This window comes from Leptonotus elevatus, chromosome 7 (assembly GCF_054856555.1).
Source record: "Leptonotus elevatus isolate MCC_2025b chromosome 7, RoL_Lele_1.0, whole genome shotgun sequence".
NCBI lineage: Eukaryota > Metazoa > Chordata > Actinopteri > Syngnathiformes > Syngnathidae > Leptonotus > Leptonotus elevatus.
Window position 1 is genome coordinate 5,046,798 of NC_141245.1, and position 26,220 is coordinate 5,073,017.

The 26,220-nt window shown below is 39.7% G+C and overlaps 1 protein-coding gene across 4 annotated transcripts; it reads left to right on the forward strand.

Annotated features, from left to right (window-relative positions):
- The first annotated feature begins 34 nt into the window (after window positions 1-34).
- Window positions 35-24,809, forward strand: LOC147170440 (large neutral amino acids transporter small subunit 4-like). 4 transcript variants are annotated; one of them, XM_086081064.1, is made up of 15 exons: window positions 35-247; window positions 2,232-2,456; window positions 5,962-6,181; window positions 6,257-6,312; window positions 6,404-6,480; window positions 14,833-14,925; window positions 15,966-16,099; window positions 16,966-17,177; window positions 18,513-18,656; window positions 18,881-18,898; window positions 19,138-19,264; window positions 19,429-19,561; window positions 20,663-20,736; window positions 21,806-21,929; window positions 22,036-24,809. In XM_086081064.1, the coding sequence occupies exons 2-15, from the start codon at window positions 2,297-2,299 to the stop codon at window positions 22,195-22,197; spliced, it is 1,734 nt and encodes a 577-aa protein (XP_085937190.1). In that variant the 5' UTR covers window positions 35-247; window positions 2,232-2,296; the 3' UTR covers window positions 22,198-24,809. The 4 variants fall into 4 exon arrangements, with proteins under 4 accessions (XP_085937190.1, XP_085937187.1, XP_085937188.1 ...); XM_086081061.1 differs by lacking the exon at window positions 35-247 and adding an exon at window positions 1,914-2,033; XM_086081062.1 differs by lacking the exons at window positions 35-247; window positions 18,881-18,898 and adding an exon at window positions 1,914-2,033.
- The last annotated feature ends 1,411 nt before the right edge of the window (window positions 24,810-26,220 follow it).

Genomic DNA, 26,220 nt, shown 5'->3' on the forward strand with positions numbered 1-26,220 from the left:
CTGAGGTTTGCCTCTAGCACAGCCCTCCGCCAATGGGAAGGCGACGTTGTTTGTGCATCGCCGCTGCGGCCGCTATATAATGTCGCCAATGACAAGGGAATGGAGAAACTCGCTAAAAGAACCACCACGCACGTCCCACGAGACAACTTTGACCTCGACCGGCTTGTCGTCGGACTTGTGGACGCGAAGAAGCGGATTGGGCTGAAAACGGCGATCTGTCTTTGTTGCTGAAGCCGCGCACATTCAGGTGGGTTGCCGCAACTGAGGATGCTCTGACTCACTCACACTCACCGCATCTGACTAGAGGAAAGGCTGAAACACATTTTGGTTATTCTCTCCACCATTCCACTCAATTGTTACATACAGATATGATAGAAAATATGAATGACACCGAGTGTCGTATTGTGTTTGATATGTGGCAAAGAACAAGGACACTGATATTTCTATATAGCTCAGATATAATGTTTAGTCTTGTTTTCCCTTTATATCGTCATTATTTTTGATGGTCTCTATGCTACAGCGTGGCATCGGAGTGCAACTTATTCACGTTTTTTCCCAGTCAGACAACATTTGGCGACTTTTCCTTTCCAGTTTGTTGTTCCGGACAGCTGAGCGCTACTTAGTGATTCACTGGAAGTAAAGTTACTCAAGATCACGTCGTACAATTCCGGATAGTAATATACGTGTCGAAATAAAAGCCTAGTTTCATAAAGAAAAAATATAATTCAGCACTCGTGTGTGTGCCCCCCCCCCCCCCTTTTTCTATTACTTTTTTTTAACCAAATGAAGATAAACGACATTGCATGGCGTGGACATAGTTATTATAATTAAACAAAACTCGCTTTTATTTCATAAGCGGAAAAGCTTGTTTACTGGACACCTAGACGCTTTTTTTTGTGCGGGGCGCGAGAGACGCAAATAATGTGAGGAGGGGGCGATAGGCAGTCCAGTTCAGACTAGTTTTGGCGTTCTGACTTTGTCTTTATTATCGTGGTCGTGATGATGATGATGATTGATGATGATGTGCTGACTTGCTCCAAAACAACACCAACACATCTTGAAATGTCTTGCACATAGCCTACAGGCTTTTACTTTCTTAGTGACGACTGACAGAAGTTAGCGTTTAATGGAGGAGGGGGGGGGGCATTTAATAGGCAATGTGGAAATGTATGAGTCGACTTTTTTTTGGGCTTCAAACATACAGTTAAGACAGACAAGAGAAACAAATGTGATTCACTCACAAATGTAGCGCTTATTTTTGTTTCGTATGTATCCTGTTTAGACGCACACGGTGTCCTCGTGTAAGTGTTTACGTTCCGTACATGCCATACAAAGAAGGACGTGATATCAATTTCAAGCTCCCAAACAACAATCTCGCGCCGTGCTGGTTCGAACCGGATGGAGCTGGTGTTGCATTCACGTACTATCTGTTTTTCGAATGTCGAGAATTGAGTCACTAACTTGGAAACGGAACACGTTCGGGTGTATATAGCTTTGAATTATAAGCAATGAATCTGTCTTAAAGTGTTGTCGTGGTGAGGAATCAGTCACCTAAAAACAACTGTCATCACTTTTCATAATATTGCTGTAAACTTGAAAATTCCGACAGTCTTTTTAAACCCTACCAATTTAGACGAATTCAGTTGTTGCATTAGTGCACATCGACGATAAATGTTTTTTTATCTATAAGTAAAATTTGATCTGGGGGAGGTTTGTCTTGAATCAGAACAGTTTGTACTCTCTACTAGTTGAATGCAGCATCCTCACGTGCAGCCAGCTGCTGCGTTTCCTATGTCATTAGCAGCCAATAGTCGAAGAGCTATTTTCACCACGCTCCAATCAGATGTCTCAAGGGCGGACGGGGTTTACACGCCCACAGCGCTCAGCTGTTAAGCAGTCTCCCTCTGTGAGTCTGTACATCAGCAGCTTGTGAAAGGAACAAAGGCACCAGGATGAGTCACTGCCATTTTCTCAAAGCACCTTTACTGTTCAGAGACCCACAGTCTCTTAGAACAGACTGATGTTTTTCAGAGGTGACAACTTTCCATTGAGTACCAAAATTTGCAGGTCTTGCACTATCACTGTTAAATTATAAATTTAGCATTTAAAACAAACAAACAATATGTGTCACTTATGAGGTTAGATTTCCAATTTCGGTGTTTTTTATACTGTATTTAAAATAAAAAGTGCAAAAAAAATAACATATTCATTCACCCCCTCTATTCATCCAGGCGACTGTAGCCTCCCTTCCTCCTCTCCTGTCAGACAAGTGAAGTATCCCCACCTCTCGGTCGGGATGGCTCCTACCTTGGCCACGGCCTTCAGCCGCCGTTGGTGGATGGCGGTGACGGCGGTCATCGAGAACCTGCTTTTCTCTGCGGTGCTGCTGGGCTGGGGATCCCTGCTCATCATGCTCAAGTCAGAGGGCTTCTATTCCTACCTGTGCAAAGCACCAGGTGAGCGAAATTCTGTATTACCGGAAAGTATCAAGTAGCAGCATTATATATATAACTTTTATATTTATATATATATATGCTAGCTAGCTAATTAGCACATTCAAGTACGGTATGTGTCTATTTACATTATTTTTGTGTTATTAGCCTATAACTTGGTTAATTTACTTGTGTGGCAGAAAATATATAACATTGCCTACACAGTTGGGTAATAAAGGTTTCATGATTGCAACAGTTGGCGCCTGGCACATATGAATACTTATAGGCAAAACTGTAACTGAATTAAAATTTGAATAACTACGAAGTCAAAACAAAGTCATTAGACTTTGATGTTCCACTGTGTTCTAGCTGCTTCTGTTATTGTCAGATGTATTTCAGTTCCTCTGCATAATCATTCCTAACTCTCCACATCAGCACTAAAGAGCCCCAAACGTGACTATTTGAAAACAATGTGTGACCATTGTCATGTGAAGGAGTGACACAAAAGCGGATCTGAAGTGCTTTGGGGCCTTTTTACCACACAGATGATCCTCTTTCTTTTTGTTTTCTCTTTGTGCTGTGATGAAGAGGAAGCGTGACCACACCTTAAGTGTCTTTAGAGACCCACTGAGTGGGGTTTTTGCTGAGCTGGCGTGTCGAAGTCTCATGATAAAACACACACAACGACACTTTGCTCTGTTTCAGGAAACAGAGCACTGAAAACGGAAAAGTTGGGCAAAACAAACTTAGATGACCAGGCTCAACATTTCAAAAGCTTTAGCAACAATAAAACTACATTTGGCCCTGATTAGCCTTTTGGCAGATTCTTTTCTGCGGTGGAGACCTTCTGAATATGAAAATATGTGTTTGGTGTTCATTGTACCATATAGAAATGTAGGTCAGATAAAGTCAGTCAACAACAGGCTGCAGGGGTGCTTCCTCGTCTGCAGACTTGTGTGAGTTGCTTGCTTTGCCGCGCAGTTAATAACTGTAGCTACACTAAATAAGGCCATTCATTCAAGCAGCCATTTTAAAGGGGAAGTGATGAAAGCGATGGGATAATTTGTGCATATGGTCTGGGCTGAGAGACTGCACATTGTCATCAAAGTGTAGAAATCATACCAGTAGATTTGTGTTAGTATTCACAATCATGATCCACTGGTGTTTAATTTGAATTGATTACATTTATTTCAGGAGATCAACCAGTATGGATTATTCATTCTAATAGGACCTTTGACCTTCTCAACAGACTTTAATCAGCTGTTTTCCCCGTTTACAAAATAATCAGGTCAGGAAGAAGCATACATGTTTATCTGTAGTTGCACTATAGTCGCTGTCATTGTTGAGATAAAACTCTATCTTGTTGTCCTACTCGGAATTTGGCTAAAAGCTGACACCCAAACCCGAGAGAGGGACAAAGGGAAGCGAGAGTCGCTTGTGTATCACGTTGCCATCGAAACTATTCATGGTTTGCAAGGTCTGACCACTGATTCTGTCAAATTTGCACAACAATGTTCGGATACTCCCAGGGCCAGGCTAATCACATGGAGAAAAAGCCTCTTTTTGAAGAAAAAAACCCCCATCAACTGTCTTTTATTTACATGAAGGGATATTTGACCACTATTGTTTTAATCCAAAAGCATACAGGTTGATGGTAATCATAAAACCACGTTGGATATTAGTACAGTGTAGCCCCCAATTGTTATTGTATCTTACAAGGCCTGGAAATTAAAATGGTCACATAATGAATTGTGTTTGAGTTTGGAGGTTCCACTGTAAGATTCATGTTTAAAGAAGGTATACAGGTATCAGCTGGAATTTCCTTTTTATGGCTTAGAAACTTCCTTAAAGGATGTCAGGTCAATACTGACCACCCGTACTCACACTCCAGTAAGTGTGTGTCTGTGTGTGTGCAGCTGCCATGATGGAGCTGTGTGTTGTTGTTCATATGAAGATGTAAAACCACATGAAGTAAGAACCACATTTACCAAACTATTCCAAGTAGAATCCAGACGGCTTAAAAACAAAAAAATACACGAAATTTCATCTCAGGGGGTCAGACAAACATCTTGCTGTAGTGAAAGTGAAATTATTTTTCAAAACAATTATTGTATGCACATTTTTCCCATGTCATTTCATCGATTTTGGAAAACAAGAAAAAAATGGTTTGCAAGCGCATTTATATGTAATTTTTAAATTGATTTATTGAAGTTTCACGAAAACTAACAAAATAACTCAAATTAAAATAGAAAAAAAAAAATTTCATTAACAAAATTAAATCCAGACGAGTGCTTTAAAAAACTAACTAAAACAAAAATTTTCATCTATAAAACTAACTTATAATTATAGCAAAAATGTCCTTGATTTAGTCTCTCTCAATTAATTTCATACATGATTGTTGATTGTTTATTATTTTAAATGTACTGTATTTATCCATCCATCCATTTTCTTAACCGCTTGTCCTCACAAGGGTCGCGGGGGGCGCTGGAGCCTATGTACTGTATTTATTTGAAGTAAAATAGTTATTAGGGAATTGCAGTTTGATTTACTACACTTATTACACTTAGTGGCCTTTTTTAGTTCATCTTGCACATGACAAATACTTCATAAATGAACAAATCCACTCTGAAAACTAATTAAAACAAATGGAATAAAAAAAACATTGGTAAAAATCATATAAAAACTAGCTATAAAGGAAATATTATATATATATAATATTATAAACCCTGATTTGGCAACGGTAAATGTCAAATGACTTTGCTATTAGGCTAACAATATGTAGCGTTCCTAAAAGGTGACCATAGATGAGAAGAATAAAGCTTCAGATAAATGAACCATCGCAGATTCAAAGCAGCATCTTTTAGTTCATCTAAAGTTTCTTGTTCTTGTGTGACTCATAAAAACTGCATAGACTTGGCTGAAGCTGCACTTGACGATGTGCCCTCAGCATGAAGATAAAGAAAACTCTCTGATGACGTTTATTCCCGTTTCCCCCATGGCCAAAAAAAGTGCAAACTGCTGAGTCCTTCTGTTTTGTTTTCCTGACAGTTTGAGCCCGAGCAGCTCGAGGTGAACGGGTTGTTTTTCTACGTCAGCCCTAGCCCGCCCGGTCTGTTGATGCAGTCCAGTAGGGCAGATGAACAAAAATAGAGCACACGTGTCGAGTGTCGATTCCGCTACTGGGAAGCGGGCGGGCGTGCGTGCAGGCAGGCAGGCAGACGTTCACCATTCTGGGAGCTTGTTGACTCGCTCGTGTTGTTATCCCGGCTGTGTGTTTACGTGACCGTTGGATCACTTGGCATTTTTGTTCAGCAGCTCAGCTTTCAAGAGAAGGAGGGAGAATGCCTCCAGAGGCACGTTCTAATAATAATAATAATAATATAAGTTAATAGATGCATGATGAGAAAAGATTGAGAAAAAACTAAGCAGCACAACATTGGAGAAGTATTCAGGTACGGAATTCTATATGCATTCAGATGTCTCAGTGGCAGATTTCCCTTTCATTTCTGGTTGTTTTCTCTCCATCCAGACAACAACAGCTCCAACTCCAGTCTCTCCAACACGTCCGACGCTGAGGCGTCCGACGCCGAGGAGTACTTGGAGATGCACGGCTGGCAAATCTGCAAGGACCAGGATGAGATGCTCAACTTGGCCTTCACCGTGGGCTCCTTCCTGCTGTCCGCCATCACCCTGCCCATGGGCATCGTCATGGACAAATACGGCCCGCGAAAGCTGAGGCTGCTGGGCAGGTGAGCTGAGCTGTGACATTGTCCAATGAGCGTGTCTACTTTACATGTTGACATGCAATGACTTTGCGTTTCCAGTGCCTGCTTTGCTTTCTCCTGTCTCCTCATCGCCTATGGAGCCAGCGATCCCAACAGTATGTACAACCACTTATGCCAATACATCATATGTCCACAGTTGATGATATAGACCCGCTATGGTGACACAACATCTGTCTGGTCCTCTAGATCTGTCCATCCTGATCTTCTTTGCATTGGCCATGAATGGATTCGGAGGCATGTGTATGACCTTCACCTCTCTGACGGTAAGAGCGCTGCTATGATATCTTATTTATAGCCGTCATGAAAATGCCAACGGGATTGGCCAGGTCGTGAAGTCGAAGCAAAATGCCAAAAAACACCAGTCTAATTTGATCTCTACCAAGGACCTTGTGAAGTGGGATGTAAATGTACAGTAATTTCTCAAGAATAACACACACTCAAATATAATACACGCCATGTAGGCCTACTCATGAATACTGCATTTCCACGATTTGTTGGTTGTTACCTACTCTGTAGGGTTCAGATAAGTTGGCTACAAAAACAGGATCCCTGCCTTGAATAGACGCAACCGCCGTATCCTGAGCCATTTACCACTCAGACATTTGCAGACTACATCCACCAAATTGTATTCGAACTCTCAATGAGTAGTCCATTAGCACCTTCTACTGGTGGAAAGTTGATACTGCAGTCAAGCTTTGGGGAATGGGAATCAGCTTACTGCGTCCTGCTTGTCGTGAGCTTCAGCTCGTTCTGCATGGTTAGTTTAATGACCATCGCCTGTTACTATGTGGCGTCTCTGGTATTGTTGCTCAAAAATTGAAGTTTTATCTGCGTAGTAATTTGTATTTGACATTTTCAAGTTCTCTTAAAGCTGCCCCAAAATATTTTTACGCTAGACTTTTTATTTGACCATTTATGACTAAAACATGTTTTAATTAGTAGGGATTAGCATTTATCTGTTAATAATCCGAACTGCTGCAAGCCTCTGGCTAATACTAGGATTCGGGTTTGAATGTCCCGCCCCCTGTGGATGTGATATCATGTTCACATTGTGTAAATGTGAAGAAGGGAAAATGCAGTTACATTTTTCGGCCACAGATGGCAGTAGCAACTCAGTAGCTTCAAGTATGGGAAACCGGAAATTAATAACTACACGCTGATGCACACGCACTGATTCTTCCGTGTACGGCATCTGTACTGGCCTCACAGAACCTTTCTGCTATCCAGGTAGTTAAACACCTCAACACAATATGTCTCTTGATGCCAGGATGGGTTCCGACCCTTTCTTTGTATGTGAAACTATAGCAACAAATATAGAAAAGTAAATAAATGTACACGAGCCAATCATTTTATGCTAATCACTGCTAATCTGTGCAAACAAACATGATGGAGCGTTCTACAACGTAAATAGTGCGCTTGTGAACAATTTCTAACGCATCAGCTTTACATCTTCTTAACATCAATTTACCGTAACCTATATGTCAAATACTTACAGGGAATGCCTTTTATGGACTTAAGCATCAAACACAACTCGACAACAACTTTTTCACTTCGTTCCATGATTCTTTTTTTATGTGAGCAGGAAGCTCATACTGTCTTCTTGCGCCAAGTCGCTCTCTCTCTCTTAAAGGGGCAGCGCCTTCTTAAAGGAAAAATAATTGGACCAAAACAATCCATCTTAACTTTCTTGCTACATGCTATTCGTTACCAAAATAATAAGAGCAGGGGCAAAACAGCATCAGGAATTATATGACATTATAATGTGTGTAATTAAAATAATTAATTACATGTGTGTGAGGCATATTATAAATTCACGGATGAGCGTTTCCGCTGTCTAGAAATCTTCAGATGATAAATCCAATGCCATTTTCTATCAAAAGGACGCGGTAGCAATCAATATGATATGATAACAGCTATCAAATAGCATGCAATGCTCTGAGAATCAACGGGAGTAGCGGAAATTGTTTTTAGCTTTGCTTTTGTTTCTTGAAACTACGTGAAGCTCCGAGTATATAACAAGGAAGTAACCGTGAAGTCCGGAAGACCAAAAACGCTCATTTGTCCTTAGTTCTGCATGAGGATTGTGTCAAAATTACCACATTACATTACACACATTACATGATTTCATATACATTTGTAATATTGGACATCAAATATCAAATTGGAATAAAAGTACACCTTTTTTGCAATACCTAGGTACTGGTAGACATCTATACAATGTGACAACACCCCCCAACCTATGTAAAGTACACCGCTTTGATTTTGGATGATTTTTGTCTGTTTGTTTTTTGCCCAAAAAATGTGTGTTATTCTCAAGAGATGACCAATATCGGTGTGTTATGTGCGTTTGATTTCCACTAAAAGTGATGTGAGTGGCATGGTCTCCAAGTTCACTCTGAGTGCTAGTGCGGATACCGAAGCAAATGGAGGGTTGGGAGTGGATGAGAAAAGCCCGAGCCGAGCTGAGCGGTCAGGGTGAACCGAGATAAAAGTGCTGCATCACAGGAGAGGCCACGTGAGAGCCAGAGTAGAGAGAAGCACGTAATCTATTATTCACTGCTACTCGGCTGCTGTCTGCTGGCCCAAAAAAGACCTCCGCTCATGAATATTTAACCTGCAAATGAGCAGATACTGTACATGGCAGCAGCGTGTGTTGCCAACTCTGCAAGGATCTCAAACCGTTCCTGCACAAACTGCATCTTATCCATCATATTTGACAGAGCGTGTCCAACATTTTTGCATCAATGTTACTTGCAGGCTGAGCAATAATAATCCACTTTGTCACCGCAGCAAGGGAAGCTAACGTTTATTTATACGCCTGTATGCACCCCCCGCCCACTCTTCGCCGTCCCCTGTTCAGGTTGCCGTGCAAGTTTTTACCACCCTCACTTGTCCCGCTCTTAAGTCTGAGGTTGTTTTTGTTCCTCTCCAGTTACAGCCGGTCTGTTTGCAAGGCTGCTTCCAACTGTCAAAACTGCCTGATGTGCATATGTAGATGTGTGTTTAAACAACATCCCAAGCTTTCAGCAGGGTGAGTTCCCTGTCGCTTGTGTTTATCGCTTCATGTCCAGATTATTTCTTTCCAAGAAAAATAGGGGGGGGAGTAGGGGTGTCAAACAGCCCTGATGTTGCGTATGAGTTTTTCTTAAAGCAGAAGTCAACCCCCCAAAAAATGTCTTGACAATATGTTCTATACAGCCCTACTAGTCTAAATATACGGTATTCTAGTTAATAGGGGTGGGAATCTTTGAATGTGTTACGATTCGATTCCGATTTTGGGGCCTGCGATTCGATTCAGAATCGATTTTCGATTAAGAATGCTTTTTGATTCAAAATAATTTGATTGGCAATGATTTTTGCTTCAATCTATAGATGTGCAAGGAATTGTAATGATCTACTCCAGTCTGACTCGCTAATGCTTATTAGCGTGCGGCACTTTTTTCACTCAAAAGAATAGCTCCACTGCAAAAAAAATAAACTTTTATTGGAATAACTTGATCATGACTTTTTCCTTCTACTCGGTTTTCCGTGTCCTGGCTGAGGAAAACAGGAACTTCTTGTCTGCCTCTTAACACACCTGAGAGACTCTTGAGCATGTGTAGTATCTGTGCACTATATATGAAACTCCCCCTCATTCTCTCCCCTGGCACGTGTTGGAGCACCTCTTGCTTCCATATATCCACTCTGAGGCATTTCCCTTTCGCATGCGCTATCCACAAGATGGAGGCGGAAAGGGGGAATTGGACAGAGAGAGCAGTTTGTGGTTTGCTCCTAGACCAGCGCAGATGAAAGGAAATATGTAGAAAGGATGAAGAGAGAATAGTCGCTGATATCAGCCTCGTGTGGATGAGACTTGGTGGATGAGTGCGACTTTGGCAGGCATGTAGGTCACGCCACATTGGGTGCGGGTCTGTGCAACCTGGCGAGCTGGAGGGGCTACAAAGTGGCCCTTATTCGCCAATATGTCAAGATTCCTTTTCTTTTACTTTTCGTCTTCCGTTTTTGGATTATTTTCTTTGTGTGTGTGTGTGTGGGGGGGTGTAACTTTTCAAACTTAGTTTTCCATACATTTTATTTTTAATTTTTCTGTCAAATTTCTGACATCCTTGGTAATTTTATGAACATACTGTATTTATGGTCATTTTCTGCCTCTCTTCTTCCTTTTTTGGACATTTTATGGCTATTTTTAAACATTTGTTTCTGCCTTTTTGCTACCAACTTTCTGACAATTTGGCAATTTTGTGTATATAATATGATAATTTTGTATTTCTTATTTTGTTTTTGGGCATTTTATAGTTACTTTTTGAACGTTTTCTTTTGTGACCTTTTTTTTTTTTTTACATGAATTTTCTGATTTTTTGGCAATTCCAAAGACATTTTAAGGTACTTTTCTGCCCCTTTTCATTTGTTTTTGGACATTTTATGGTTACATTTGCTTTTCTGCCTTTTTAAAAGTAAATATTCAGACTTTTTGGGCAATTTTGTGTACATTATGTGGTAATTTTTTGCTTTTCCTCTTATTTTCACTTTTTGAACATGTTTAGGGATTTAAAAAAAATCCATCTACCTTTTGTCTCTCTTTTTCAGACAGCTTAAAATTTGGGGGAATATTAAAAAAAAAATTGTTTTAATGTAAATCATCAATTAATTTTAAGAATATGTTATCTAAAAATGTTAAATATGTAAAAAAGATATATACGTTAATTTCTACTTTTTTTTTTTTTTTGAGATTCACAGGAGTGTGATTGAAGAGCCACATGTGGCTCCAGAGCTGCAGGTTGCAGACCGCAGGCCTAAATCATGTCATTGTTAAAACGTTGGGGGCGATAGCCAGTCTGCAGTGTGTCAGCTGTTGTTTGCTGATCTTCCAACTCAGCTGGCTGCACTTTATGATGGATGGAACGGAGACGTATGCTGTGCGTCAGGTCAGGACCGGTCCGAGCTGGTTCTCAATAGCGCATTGGCAAGCGGCAGAATTTCCACTTGCTGCAGCAAACCCTCTTCCTTCTTTCGTTTCCCTCTTCGATCCTCTCAAAAGACCTCGCTCTTCGTTTCCTGTTTCAGCCCGCCTGCTGCATTTAGGGACACTGCTTGTATGGTCATTTTGTAGTCACCTTTGTGACACACGCTGCATTTTCTTTTTCAAAGCTCAGCATACATTCTTATCCAGAATTGCAAAACGTCTGTGGACATTGAAACTCTTGGCCGAATCAGCCATTTGCACAATTTAACTCATTGTTTTAAAATGCTTAACTCATTCACTGCCATTGACGGCTATAGACGTCAAAAATTCATTTTAACTTTCTATTAGTTTAACATTTTTTTCCACTTTTTTTAACAAGAGTATGAAAACCTAGATTTTTTTAATTGTACATTTAGAACAGATATAAAATTTGTGATTAATCGTGAGTTAACTCATGAAGTCATGCCAGATGCTCTTAATTTTGAATTGTAATTAATCACATGACTTCAATAGTTAACTCACGATTAATCATACATTTTATATCTGTTCTAAATGTTAAACTAATAGAAATAGTTCAAATGAATTTTTGACGTCAATAGCCGTCAATGGCAGTGAACGAGTTCATACGTTCCAACACCATACCAGGCCAAATTAGAATGTAGTCCAGAGAGCATTTCAACATTTTTCATCAAATCTATAATTCCGTTCTTCACATTTCATCAGCTAAAATAGTTATTTTGTTAGTTGGACAGCCTACAAATGTATTATGTTGGCAAATATAAAAATACCGTTGGTGTTGGGCTAGAGATTTTTCTAAATACCCGCGTGGTGGGCTGAGCTCTTTACGACAGCCGATGTCCATCTGCACCTGACACTAATCAAACCCAAGCATCGAACCGTGATCCTATTTGCATGTGACTTTTTGGGAACCAATATGGCTGTCCAAACACTGTGTCCATCAGTGTGTACACTTCCACTCTCTGCTTGGATACACTGAGCACAGAGCTAACAAAAGAGCTATTCAGGGAAGGTGCAACAGCGACAGTAGGTGGGTTGGCAGGGCCGCTTATCTATGCTGTCTCCATTTGTACGCCAGATGCACATTCTGGTATTTATTTGCCCTACAAATGAGATTCATGAGTGTAATCAAGTGAAATGTGAACACAAGACGGGACGCATGGTTGATCTGCTTGCATACTGTATAGTGTTTTTCAAATGACTGGTTTTGTTTGTTGAAGCTTTTTGGGTGTGTTTTTTTTTTGTGTTGGAGATTGCGTCTGGGACGCATCAAGTATTACGCAAAAATGGGTTAAAGTAAGGAAATTTATAATGGATTCAATCGGTCCCAGTTTTACTTTTGGTTATTTGCCGCTTGTCTTTCTTCATTAGAATTTTCAAGCTGCACCTAATTGCACCTTTAGAAACTTTTTTTTAAAAACAATAATTTTTCTATTTTAGGCGTGAGTTTTTGTTATTATCGTACATGACAAAATACTATCTTAATTTGATTGTACTTGGCTTGTGAATCTCTTCTCACACAGTACTAAAACTCGAGATCGCAAATTATTTTGTGCTCAGCACATCCAGTCGGTTCAAGGTGTGATTTTGCAATCAGCAGTCTCAGCACCTGACCATGCATGACCCACAACCCCCCCAAACAAAAACCACTTGGCGCCACCTTGTTTCTTTTACAGCCTTTTAAGGAGACGGGGTGGCAAACGTGCTCTGTCACACATCACAAGGCGTGGAAGCCAGTCTGGACACGCTACAACACAAACACTTTTTTTTTTCAGGCATGGTTCCACTCATGTGATGTGGTTGTTTTCGCCCACTTAGTCCCTCTGAGAAATGACTGCCAGTGGCAACAGGACTTCCTTGAAATGAAATTCTACTATAGTTGCTTTGTATCTGGATTGTTGACTGATGATTTTCTAACTTTGGTATTTTCTCTCCCAGTTTAATTGTCATTTGTGCCATCATACCAACATTTGTTCATCACTAGAACAATAACAAACAAAATAATGAGAGCATTTCCCCCCTCACTTTTCTGACCAATGTGGGTCCAAGTTGTGCAATCTAAATACGAACCCCGCAGCACGCTGGATCGAAATGAGCCAAACAGGACAATGAGTGGTCATTAAACCAGCTGACCAGCTCAAGTATGCTGAGCTGGACACACGCTGAGCAAGACGTTTGTGTGTCCTCTCCATCAAGTAGGCCAAAGGTTGTGTATCTTATCCCGGCGTGAGTGGGCTGTCCCCAAATCGATCGTAACTGCATTGTGATGTCATGTGTATTATATCAACAAAGTCATCTGTGTGATGACGGTGAAAGAATTAGTTTTGTTTTGCTAAATATGATCCATAAAAGTCCTTCATTTGTTATTGACTTCTTGAAGAGGGCTGTTTACAGTGAAGCATATTTTGAATAAGAACAGTATGTGCAGAGGGCCATGATGCAAGGCCAAGGAGTTGTCTCTCTTTGGATTCAAATGTGGAAGAAAAACAGGGCAAGATTGTTTTACAATGCTTAGCTCATTCACTGCCATTGACGGCTATAGACGTCAAAAATTCATTTTAACTTTCTATTAGTTTAACATTTTTTTTCACTTTTGTTAACAAGATTATGAAAACCTAGATTTTTTGTATTGTACATTTAGAACAGATATAAAATGTGTGATTAATCGTGAGTTAACTTGTGAATTCATGTGATTAATTCCGATAAAAAATAATAATAAAAAATGTAATTGCCTGACGCCCCTAATTTATAGTAATCTTTTTTAGGCGATTACATTTTTTAATTGTAATTAATCGCATGACTCCAATAGTCACGATTAACTCATTCACTGCTATTGACGGCTATAGATGTCAAAAATTCATCTGAACTATTTCTATTAGTTTCACATTTTTTTCCACTTTTGTTAACAAGATTATGAAAACCTACAATTTTTTATTGTACATTTAGAACAGATCTAACATGTTTGATTAATTGTGAGTTAACTATTGAAGTTATGTGATTAATTACAATTTAGGTTTTCATAATCTTGTTAACAAAAGTGGAATAAAATGTGAAACTAATAGAAATAGTTCAAATGAATTTTTGACATCTATAGCCGTCAATGGCAGTGAATGAGTTAATCACAAATTTGATATCTGTTATAAATGTACAATAAAAAAAATTAATCTAGGTTTTCATACTCTTGTTAACAAAAGTGGAAAAAATGTTAAACTAATTGAAATAGTCAAAATTTTTGACATATATAGCCGTCAATAGCAGTGAATGAGTTAATAGGGATGTGCCCTCCACTGGTCATTAAGCAGCAGGATGTGTGTTTATTGTGTGTCATTTTCTGGGGAAATAACACACGGGTTACAAAAGGTCAGTTTCAAGTCAGCCGGCTCAACTTCAAAGGCAAATTGCCGCCTCCTGTAATAACTGCAAAGCTTAAATGATGCCCTAATGGCAGTACTGTACTTTGATCCACACTTTGGTGCAAGAGTCCGATTGTTTTCATTGGATTATTTCCCAAATATTCATTGCCACTATGATTACATAGATCCGTGAAGTTGCAAACATTATACACACTTGTATATATTACTATACTTCCCCTCTCCTCAAGATGCTTAATGATGTGTTCTTGCTTATTTGTCAGCTTCCCAACATGTTCGGAGACCTCAGGTCGACCTTCATCGCCCTGATGATCGGATCGTACGCCTCCTCTGCTGTTACTTTCCCCGGCATTAAGGTAACTACGGCTGTCACCAAACTATACAAACAAAATTCTGCCTTTTCACATTAAAAATTGTCATTTCTGATTGACACTGTCACAGAGGTATTACTAGTACTGATACCAGGTATCGGTATCGGCCCCTGCTCTTGTGGCCGTTTTCGGTCAGGAACTAAAGGCTTTAATGGTTATTTTACTTTTATTGACTGCCACAGGGGGCTCCGCTAAGAGAGCACATACTGTGAGTCTTTAGTTGTACTCAACAATTTAATTCTATTAAATAGTATATTGTCATTGACTACTGCACTGCTATGAGATGAACAGCGGAGAACGTGAAACTGGAAACGGAAATATAAAGCAGCCTTCCAAATTAAAAGCATGGATTTCAAAACAAGATATAATTAAACATCACACACTAAAAAGCTTGAGGAATTCTTAACATGGTAGATATTCCAAAATTACTTGAAACACTATTGTATTGAATTGAGTTCTTTGCACTTTACTGTATTCCTTAAAAATAAGTTGTACACCCACATATTTTGATTGGGACTTTTTTTTCCCCCTTGCCACTGGATTATTTAATTTTATTTATTTCTTTTTTGAAATTCATTTTATTGTGTGCTTCATGCAAAATGACTTTTATGAGCAAATTAAAAAAATATAATTGCCATGAATTTCAAACAATTTTAAGGCAATTTGCTATAATTGGGATACATGGGTATTTAAAAAAAATATGTCATTGTTTTTTGGGGGAAATTGTATGTATCATAAGTACTAACGGTATCGGCACTTGGTATCGGTGAGGACTGAAGATTTGAGTAACGGTATCAGTCAAAAAAAAAAGCGGTGCCGAACATCCCTACTAGTAGTATTGTACTAGTATGATTTAGGTCTACAATTATTTAATGCCTCTCTTGCAGTGTCAATCAAAATAATACATCAGGAAATTGATTTTGCATTACATCTGATTAGATGGTGCTTTTTTTTCTTTCTTTCTTTTTTTGGGGATGTGATCATGATCACTAATGCTCCTCCATCGTTTGTCTCGCTACCTTTAGGTGATCTATGACCTGGGTGCTACCTTTATCTCAATCTTGCTGGTTTGGGCTGGTTGCGCTTGCCTGGTCTTCCTGAACTGCTTCCTCAACTGGCCTCTGGAACCTTTCCCTGGCCCAGAGGACATGGACTTCACGTAAGAAACATGACACACACTCTCTCAGACACACGCAAAGGCAGATATGTGGCCCTCTAAAGGACGTTATATTAGATGAATGCTCCCGTCTAGTGTCTGGTCAGATTCAAATCTGTTTGTTGCCATGTTACTGGAAAGCAGCTATTATTATCCTTTTACAGTCGTGAGTAATCTCATATTTGAATGGCGACATACACACATCTGAAAATGCCACCTCAGTGCAAGTTTGGTTTCTATCCAAATGTTTCGAAATTTGTATGCGAATTTTGTGAAAATGCACAAAACGGACAGGCGACTTATGCCCGTTTCCATCCGCTCTTCTTTTGCGAATATGCGCCGCGAGATGACGTTGTAGTGACGAAACTTTGGGACAATGGGGAGTTTCAGGTGGGAATGATGGTTTTGACGGACTGAATGGAAGTCGTTTGTCTTGTTGGCGTCCCTCCCGCAAGTAAGTGAAGTGTGTCGTTACATTGAGAGCTGATGTTAATAAAGACATCTAAAATTACATTAATGTTTTTTTCTTTTTATTAATTATAAAAAGAATCGTGTTTCTTCGTCTCCCTAAACATATCCTACTTTATCATCCGCCATTTATTGTGACTACAAACGTGCGTGTGACGTATCAGTCAAAACGTGCGACATATATCCGGTCTTGTAGTCGCTTATTCGCAAAATCTGTTTCCATCGCCAAAATGCGCATTTTCCTTTTTTCAATACGCTTCAAAAACCACCCCCTCCAAGCTTAAAAACAGTTTTGCGAATTTTGGGCCTTTTTCGAATTTCTGGCGTTTCCATTCCGTTTCTTTTTCGCAATTCTTGAAACCCACCTTTAAGTGACAACTTTGACATTCTCCCTCCCACAGAGTGAAGATCAAGTTCAGCTGGCTGGGATTTGACCACAAGATCACAGGGAAGCAGTTTTACCGGCAGGTGACCACCGTGGGGCGCCGTCTGAGCGTCAGCAACTCCATTAAGCAGCAGCAGCCGCCGTCCAATGAACTGGCTTCTCAGGACGCCAGCAAGATGTGCTTGTCCACCGTCGACCTGCAGGTCAGCTGCAAGCAACAAGAAGAGGGTAAGGCAAAATTTTTGTAATTTGTCCGAAATTCTAACTGCAAATAAAAATTAAATGAGTTGTATAACTTCGGGATCCACTGCGCAAATTAATTTCACAATTAAAAGTGTGACATACTTTCCACATGGATCATGTCTCATTAAAACTCCACAATCCGGAAATTAGGGCCAGTCTTCGACTTCCCAGAATCATGCCTCTTTGGTGGTTGCTCACAAATTGTCAGTTTACACATGGTGGGCGTGTCAAAAGTCTGGACGGGACAATTGGCGCACCTTGAAGGTGTGCATAGCAGACACGTAAAAATCTTTTTTTTAAATGACGCAAGCACGGACGGGATATTATGACTGTTAAGTGAGCAGTGAAGCGATCCAACTAGTTGTGATGTGCCCTTTGCCAGCATTTGAAAATCCATCAGAGAGCGAAACGCACACAAAAAAAACATTCGTAACTATGAATGAATGGACCTTGTGTGCCAGCTTTGTGTAAATACAACAGAACAAAGGCTTTCACACATCCCACAGTTAGAGAATGTGTAACATGTTCTTTACACAAATTCATGGTTATGTGCATAATTTGACAGACAGACAAAAGTCCTGTGACGTATTTAAACTCTGAATAATACATTTGATTTATAGTCATCTATTCGAAATTGTGTGCACACAACAGACGTCAGTTCATTAAATTGCCAAGTTTACAATTGCCTATAATAACAGTTTGTTAATAGCTTGCTGTACTTTTTTTTTTTTAAGTGGAAGTCAGCCTTAAACATTTATTGACAATAATATGTTATGTGTGACCTCACTAGTCTAAACATGACATTCTGATTAATATAAAATTTTTGGAATATGAGTTATGAAGCAAAATCCAGCCGTTTTGATCCATCTCAGGGGGCGGCCATTTTGCCACTTGCTGTCGACTGAAGATGACATCAATGTTGCTCAGGGCTTAGGCAATGACCAATCACAGCTCACCTGTTTTCTGAAGCTGCGCTGTGATTGGTTGTTAACTAAGACGAAGTGGCAAAATGGCCGCCCCCTGAGATGGATAAAAACAACTGGATTTTGCTGCTTAACTCATATTCCACTAATGCAATATTAACCAGAATACTATATTTAGAATAGTGGTACTGCATAGAACATACAATTAAATATATATATAAAAAACATTTCGGTTGACTTCCACTTTAAGGTGTGACATACGTGTTGACTTAATAAGTCATGTTTATAAACATCCACTTGCACTATTGAGAGCTTGAGTCCGACTCGACCCGTCAGCAGATATTAAAGGAGGCGCCAGCGATGTGACCTCGCTCTCGACTTGTCATTTCCTGCGCAGCTCAGACGTTCATGAGGAGTGTGTTGAGCCCCATCTTCCTCCTGAGCGTCATCACCATGTGTGTCACCCAGCTGCGCCTCATCTTCTACATGGGCGCCATGAACACCATCCTGGAGTCGCTAACGGAGGGAGACCTCAGCACAGGTGTGTGCGCACTCATTCTTTTCGCACAGCTTGCTAGCGGTCCTCCTTTTAATGTCTAACCACTCGTTTCATGCACTGAATGTTTGTTTTTAACCACTTGACGACGTTCTCGCTCACTCAGCTAATCTGTTGCTTCTGCTTAACACCCCTCCCCGTTTCCTCTTCTGTCCGTCTCTTGCTCTTTCCTCTCGTGCTGTCATGCTGCCTTCCTGTTGCTGTTGCAGTGGAAAGGATGCAAGTGGGTAAGAGACTCGCAGCCAACCATTACAAAAGTCAAACAGCAGTGCTTTTCAGTTCCCTTCCTCGGCCGGCCGTCTCAATGTTGTGAAAGCACGTCTGACTCAAAACGTGGTCATAACCTAAAAAAGCGCTCGTGACGTGACGTCAACCCAATCTGCTCGTCTGCCATAAAAATCAACACTACTTTAACAACAAAAAAACTTATTTATAACTTCAGTTTTCACTGTTGTCTGTCTCTCAGTAAGCACGTACACGTCCATCTTCGGCGTACTACAACTATTGTGTCTGGCAACCTCCCCTGTGATTGGCTACATCATGGACTGGCGACTGAAAGAGTGTGAGGATGAAAATGACAAGTGTACGGCGAGGTGAGATGTAATCAAGACATATCGAGCTGGCACCTTCTGTAGCCAAAGAAAACAAATATAAATCATACTCTGGGATATTTTCAACATTTGGTGAATCTTCTGACTTGATATGACACAACAAAGTGAACAAATAAAATTGAACTTGCTTAATTCTTGACTATCAGGGAGCCTGGCCAGCCTCGTCAGACGGACAAAAAGATTCAAAAGATTGTCAACTCCACCCGAGCCTTCATCTTCACCAATTTACTCCTGGTGTGCTTTGGAGTCACTTGCGTCATTCCCAGCCTCCCACTTCAGGTACATACACATACACACCCCCATACACATACACATACACACACCCATACACATACACATACACACCTCCATACACACCCCCATACACATACACATACACATACACACCCCCATACACGTTCACATACACATACACATGCACACCCCCACATACACACCCCCACATACACGTACACATACACAAACACAATTGGTTTTCTGAAAAGGCGTCACAAAGGGCTTCCAGATGTCCTACCATTTTCCCCATCTGTATTCCAGATGTTATCCAATCCTTTGTTCCATATGGGTACAGTATGTCCTTACATGTTGTGTTGAAACGGAGAGATGAAGGACTTTCATAGTTATTTAGCGACATCTAGTGGATCAAATTCACATTGAAGCATATTTTTCAGATTTGATGGAATCCCCATTTCTTGAAAATGGGTGCCTGTTCTAGCGTTACTTTTATCTGCCATTTTAAAATTTAGTCTTAGTTTTAGTCCACTTTCAATCTGGCTTGGTAGTTTTTATCATAGTTATTCAACTTCATCCCATTTTTATCAAGTCCATTTTTAGTCGACTATAAATCCAGTATTTTAGTCTTTATTTTAGTCTAAGGAAAATTGTATTAATCTAGTTTTAGTCAACAAAAAGGGACAACATTTTAGTCTTTTAACCTTTCACGGTAAATCTACCTCCTGTCTGTGCTGTGTGTTTGTGCATGTTGCACTTGCTAGCTGCAGATTTAAAAGGGGGTGTGTCAATGTGTGTCACATGACAGTGTCACAGTGACACATTAGCAGAGCCAAGATTTTACAGTCATATCATTTTTGTCCATGAACTAAAATGTCCATAGATTGTAATCCAGTTTTTATGAAGTGAAGTACATTTTCGTCTCATCTTCATTAGTCAACAATAATGCATACTGATTTAGTCCCAGTTATTGTTTATTAATGAGGGTTTTAGTCTAGTCTAGTTTTAGTCAGTGAAAAATGTGAGTTGACGAAATTATTTTTGTTTAGTTTTTGTTGGCGAAATTAACAACTAGTATGTTCCTTCATGCAAACTATTGCAACCACTAACCTGCTCGTTAATAGAACATGTTTTGTTTCTTTTTTTCAGATTTTGTCATTCGTCCTGCATACAATCGTAAGGGGCTTCATCCACTCTGCTGTTGGAGGCCTTTACGCTGCCGTGTAAGTTTATGATATGGTCTGTTATACTATATCGTCACCCTCTTAAAATTATTGCCTCAGTCATTTTTGATTTGGTATTGAAAAAAAAAAGAGAAGCTTTTTAGGAGAGGAGAGCGCGCCCTCTGTCGGCTAAAGGCAATACATGAATTCCCTGTAGCAAACAGTCAGAGACTCATGGATACAAGTTTACCAGGAACTCCTCAACCGCCTGTAAAATCAGTGTTTTTTCTACATAAAACCTTGTGGCGTCAGTGTTAATGTTTCTGTAGTAAACCAGTTAGCACGTTAGCTAAATTAGCATGACATGATGCATAAAGTAATTTCAAACATGGTGGTTTTAACGCCACATGTAACATATATAACCACATATAACCTTGTGGCAAGTAACATGATATATAACCTTGTGGCTTACAAGGTTATATGTGGTCAAAAGCTCGAAGGCGTTCAAAGCTCCGCCCCCAACCCCGCCCTCCACGTTAAAACACTGTCAAATAGTTGAAACTGGAAAAAAAAAAAGGAGAGCTAAAACTGAAAACCAGAGATTGAAGCTAAAAACCCGTGACACTCGGGAAAAAATTGAGACTGTAAACAAAATCTGCAGATTGGCATTGAAAAAGACATCATAATACAAAAATTATGCTTAAATAAAATTTTGTTTTTTTATGTCTGTATTTTATTTTTCAATACAATCTTTTACAATGCCAATACTTGTTTTAATGTCAAAGCAGGTTTTTCCCACAATGACATTTTTTTTTTCAATACCAAATCTTATTGTCAGTGTTGTGGCTCCATTACTATAACAATACATTTACAAAAACATATTTAAACTTATCAATCTGATTTAGCGTAACATGTGTTTTAATAATTGTAAGTGCAATAGGCAGCAGACAACAGTGGCTTTTAGTTTTTTATTTAAACCTTAAAAAATCAATTTTTAATACCTCTGAATCGATTCAGAATCTTTTTAATATTACGATCAATGCATAAAATTAAAAAAAAGACTATCGTTCCCAAACTTCTCACCCCTATCGAACACCCTACTAACTATGATGTTGTTGTTTCCCCGCAGGTACCCATCCTCTCAATTCGGCAGCCTGACAGGCATGCAGTCTCTGATCAGCGCTCTGTTCGCCCTGCTCCAGCAGCCTCTATTCATGGCCATGGTGGGGCCGCTGGAGGGAGACCCCTTATGGGTAAGCAAACCCATAGCCAAATACAGTATACGATGATCACTAGAGTGGGTGGTTGATTTTAGTTTTATAATCCATGGCACGTGTGACAACTTGACGTTGTCTTCAGGTGAACGTGGGCCTCTTGGTGCTGAGCATGCTGGGATTTTGCCTGCCCTTCTACCTGCTGTGTCACAGCCGACACCTCCAGCGCCTCAAAGACGAGCGCGATGACGACCCAAAGATTTTCGTCAAGCTGGAAAACAGCAACAAGATCGAGGCTTTCGTCTAGACGCGGACGACGTCCACAAACTCGATCAGTTGAATCACACGGAGGACGAGAAGAAAAGAGACTAGGCAGGAGTGGCAGAGGTCACTCGCCTCTTGTAGGAACTGCAAACTGTTGCTGTTGTGCCTCTCTGGGTTTGAACATGCACACGTTCACATACACAGTCATTACTGGCTGACTGCGTTTCCTGCACGAGTGCACAGTTTCACCATCACTGACATTGAACTCTGTGAGAAAGTGGATTCACACAAACACATGCAGACACGCACGTCATTTCAAGTTCCCTGGTGGTACAAATGCATCACTGATGTAAGCAGTTAACAGACTGGTGGTGATAAGACATCCCCGTTCAACTTGACATTTTATCCAAATCATATTTTGCATTGTTTTTGCTCCCGTTAAAATAAATGGGAAGTAGAACAGCACACCTGAAAGGAAAGTGCGCAGATTTAAGAGAGGGTTAAATGAGTATTGGGCTTTTAAGCCGCCACGTAAATATATAACCACGAGGACTTTGCTTTGGGACTGGTGTGCTCAGACGTAACATAAAAGTTGGAGTCCATTTTCACGTATAATAGACATGTCGAGTGAGGGCATTAAAAAATTCCACAGACAGCAGAATTGGTAGCAAATCAGTGGTGACATCATGCAGTGGATGAAAATGTTTCAAACTGCCGCCTCTGCTGCATACTTTGTATCACCACCACCACCACATTATATCCAACTTTAAACATTTGCTCCTTTTCTTTGACATGTTTTGCAGGATATTGGAAAATCATTGTTGATTATATGTTACAAAAATGGCGTGTTAAAGAAAATCAGATATGGAAAAAGATGCTGCATGTGTCAAGGTTGACGCGGTGTGGCGGTGGATGGAGCACCACACCATTTGCTCGTGTGGCTTAGCTGTAGCGAATAAGCGCCTCTGTGAGATGCTAGGCCAGCACACTGTCTGTCATGCAACATACACACGTTTACATTTTCAAGGTACTCAATTTCATAATTGAAAAATTGGAATGCAGAAAAAAAGCACCTTGAATCACTTGGCTGTATATTTCCTTGGTTTTCGTTCCATTTGTATTGATGTGAATCCTCACTGTATAAAACAACTCATTTACGCTCACCACAGTACAATCAAGTCTGAATATGAGCAATAGAATCCAAATAGTTGCAAATGTTTTGTGATGACGATCTGAAGATGTGTCCTGTTTGGCACCAACTCACAGAGGCACTTCAAAAGAGTGCCTCATGCTGTATGTGCAAATGATGGAAGACTACACAGGATGTGTCTCACCCCTTCGCCTTCCATCTGTTACTTCCATCTATCCGTCCATCTATCCGTCCACAAATGACTTCTAATGTCCGAGCTGAGAGAGCAGCCTCTGCCCCGTTAGATGCTTCCCATGAACGACTCTGTGAGAAACGAATGGCACACGATGCACTTTAGACCCCCTAGTATGGACCTCAGTTGTGTTATTTGTGAATCGCAATTTGCTCCCATATGTGGCAAGAACAATGCTCGGCTGCTGGCTGGTGGTGCATGTCGCCAAAGAATGTCAAATCAAAATATGGGAATATATATATATATATATTTTTTATAACACCTGTAAAGAATATATTTCATAGCATGATGATTTTGTTGGATTTCTGTGCTGGGCACAATACGAGTCTTGTCTCTCAGCTCGGCAGGGTGGAGGATTTCCCAAGTTCATAAATGCATGCAAACTTTCTTACATTTCAGTGGCTATATTTCCGTGACCGGGTTTTCTGCCGGCTTTTTGCACAACATGCACGGGTGCTATATTTATGTGAATGTGACTGCTGACATAATTTTGTCATTTGAAGCCTCTCGCAAATGCAGAAATTTAGAGAGAGAAGTAGGAGAGCAACTTAGAATAATTGATTTTTCACGTTAATATAGCCATTGTTTGTTTTTCAAAGGAGAATTTTTGTTCAGGCCAGACTTAGTTCATGTGTCCGCTGTGGATGCAAGACATTTAAGGTAATTTTGACACTCTTCTTCTGTTTCAGCCAATAGCATACTCAGCTTTGATCCACAAACAAGCTTTTGGACTCTTTAAACACATTTGTGTGCACAGAAATGTCCTACGATCGGATGTGTCTCAAGTTAACTGTCACATACCCGTTCACAAACTTCTCCTATGTTATAATGGTTACACCCTTATGTTGATTTGGTTGTTAGAATGGATTTTAATCTGTATTTTCCCTGGCAGTTGTACCTTTTAACAACTCCCCAACTTTTCTTGATTCCATCACCTTTCTGGTCTGATGTCAACTCTGCAAATGACTTTCCAGTCTGACTGATGGATTGATATATTGATGAACTGTTTGTCCGCTGACTGTCAATCAAGGTGCCATATATATTCCCTGCTTCTTGTCATGTTCGTAATGATCGAGATCTGAGCTGATGCTTCTTTTCTTTTCTTTTTTTACTTCCCAGACATTAATATTTTTATGAATGATTTTCATTTCATTTAAACTTCGTAGTTGTTTTAAGTTTTAGATTTTTTTTTACATTGTATATTTTATTTTATTATCACAATATACATTGTCCTTGTAAATCATGTAAAAATCAATGAAAACAATAAAGTGACATTTGTATACAGTGTGTCATTTAAATGCAAGAAATGCGCATTTCGGCACTGTTGAACAGCAGAGGCAAATTTGTTGGCCCGTGCTCTTGGTAAACCTTAGCAACAACTTGTACCATGCACTGTGAAGTTGCTTCAAGAACATCGAACGTATTTGTGTCTTACCTCATCTAAACAGGTTGGACCTGACTCTACCGTTCCCGTACCAGTTGGATCATGCGTGCTTGTAGAACCAGAACCGGTCATTGTGTGAACATTTAATGTATAATTTAATGATGGAGACCTTTTTATAATGTTTGTAAACAACATGCACCACACTGTAAACCCGAGCGTTTAAAATAATCAAATAGATTCTAAGTACACAATACTCAAAGATTTATGAAAACTACTACTAACTTAACTTTTTTTGGTGTTTTATGACTAATTTGTACTAAAAAAGTTTTGATTAAATTGAACTATACTAGTTTTTGGGTAACTTAAAAACATAAAGTAGCTGATGTTTCATAATTTATTTTACTTATTAATTTGTCATTTTATTTTAGCCCTTTAGTTGACATTGTATATGATAATTTGTTCTCCATTTCCTATCTGGTTTAAATAAATTAATAGGAATTTATGTTAAATTATAAACATATGCTCATAGCAGGCGGCATGGTGGCCAACTGGTTAACATGTCTGCCTCCTAGTCCAGAGGTTGTGAGATCCAATCCGGCCCTCTGGCCTTCCTGGCTGAAGGTTGCATGTTCTCTACGTTTGTGCGTGGGTTTTCTCCGGGTACTCCAGTTTCCTCCCACATTCTAAAAAATATGCATGGTATGTTAATTGAACACTGAATTGTCCCTAGATTGTCTATGTGTGCCCTGCGATTGTCTGGCAACCAGTTCAGGGTGTACACCACCTACTTCCCGAAGACAGCCCTGGGATAGGCTCCAGCATTCCCGGGATTCTCGTGAGGACACTCAGTGTACTTATGGTTTGGACTTCTGTTAACTTAATCCAGTGGTTTTATAACATTTATAAGTTAGTAAGTGAGAATAATGGAGTTGCTGTAACAGAAAGCTTCTAAGTAACCATGTATCAAAAAAATTAACTTGGTGTAATCAAACCATTAAAGTTCTGCAAAACTTTAACTTTTGAGTTGATCAACTCAAAAAAAGTAAAGCAACCGATTACCTAACTTTTTTTTTAGTTATGCTAACTTATTCGAGTTAACAGTGCAGGGTGCAAGAACGCATATAAGCGAGAATGAGTTGACCCAAAAACACTAGCATAAACTTGCCATGTTGCCAAAAATCCCATTGACCAGGTCAAATAAATATTTTAATTAACTATTATTTTGCAAATATACATTTGATATTGTTAAGTGAAATGCAGAAATAAAATGTGTTCTCTGTAACAGTTCATTGATTTCATA

Excerpts from the sequence above, each read along its gene's own strand:
- LOC147170440 (XM_086081061.1), top strand. Across the intron at positions 6,182-6,256 it reads AAGCTGAGGCTGCTGGGCAG|TGCCTGCTTTGCTTTCTCCT; the intron begins GTGAGCTGAGCT and ends TTGCGTTTCCAG. Across the intron at positions 14,926-15,965 it reads TTACTTTCCCCGGCATTAAG|GTGATCTATGACCTGGGTGC; the intron begins GTAACTACGGCT and ends CGCTACCTTTAG.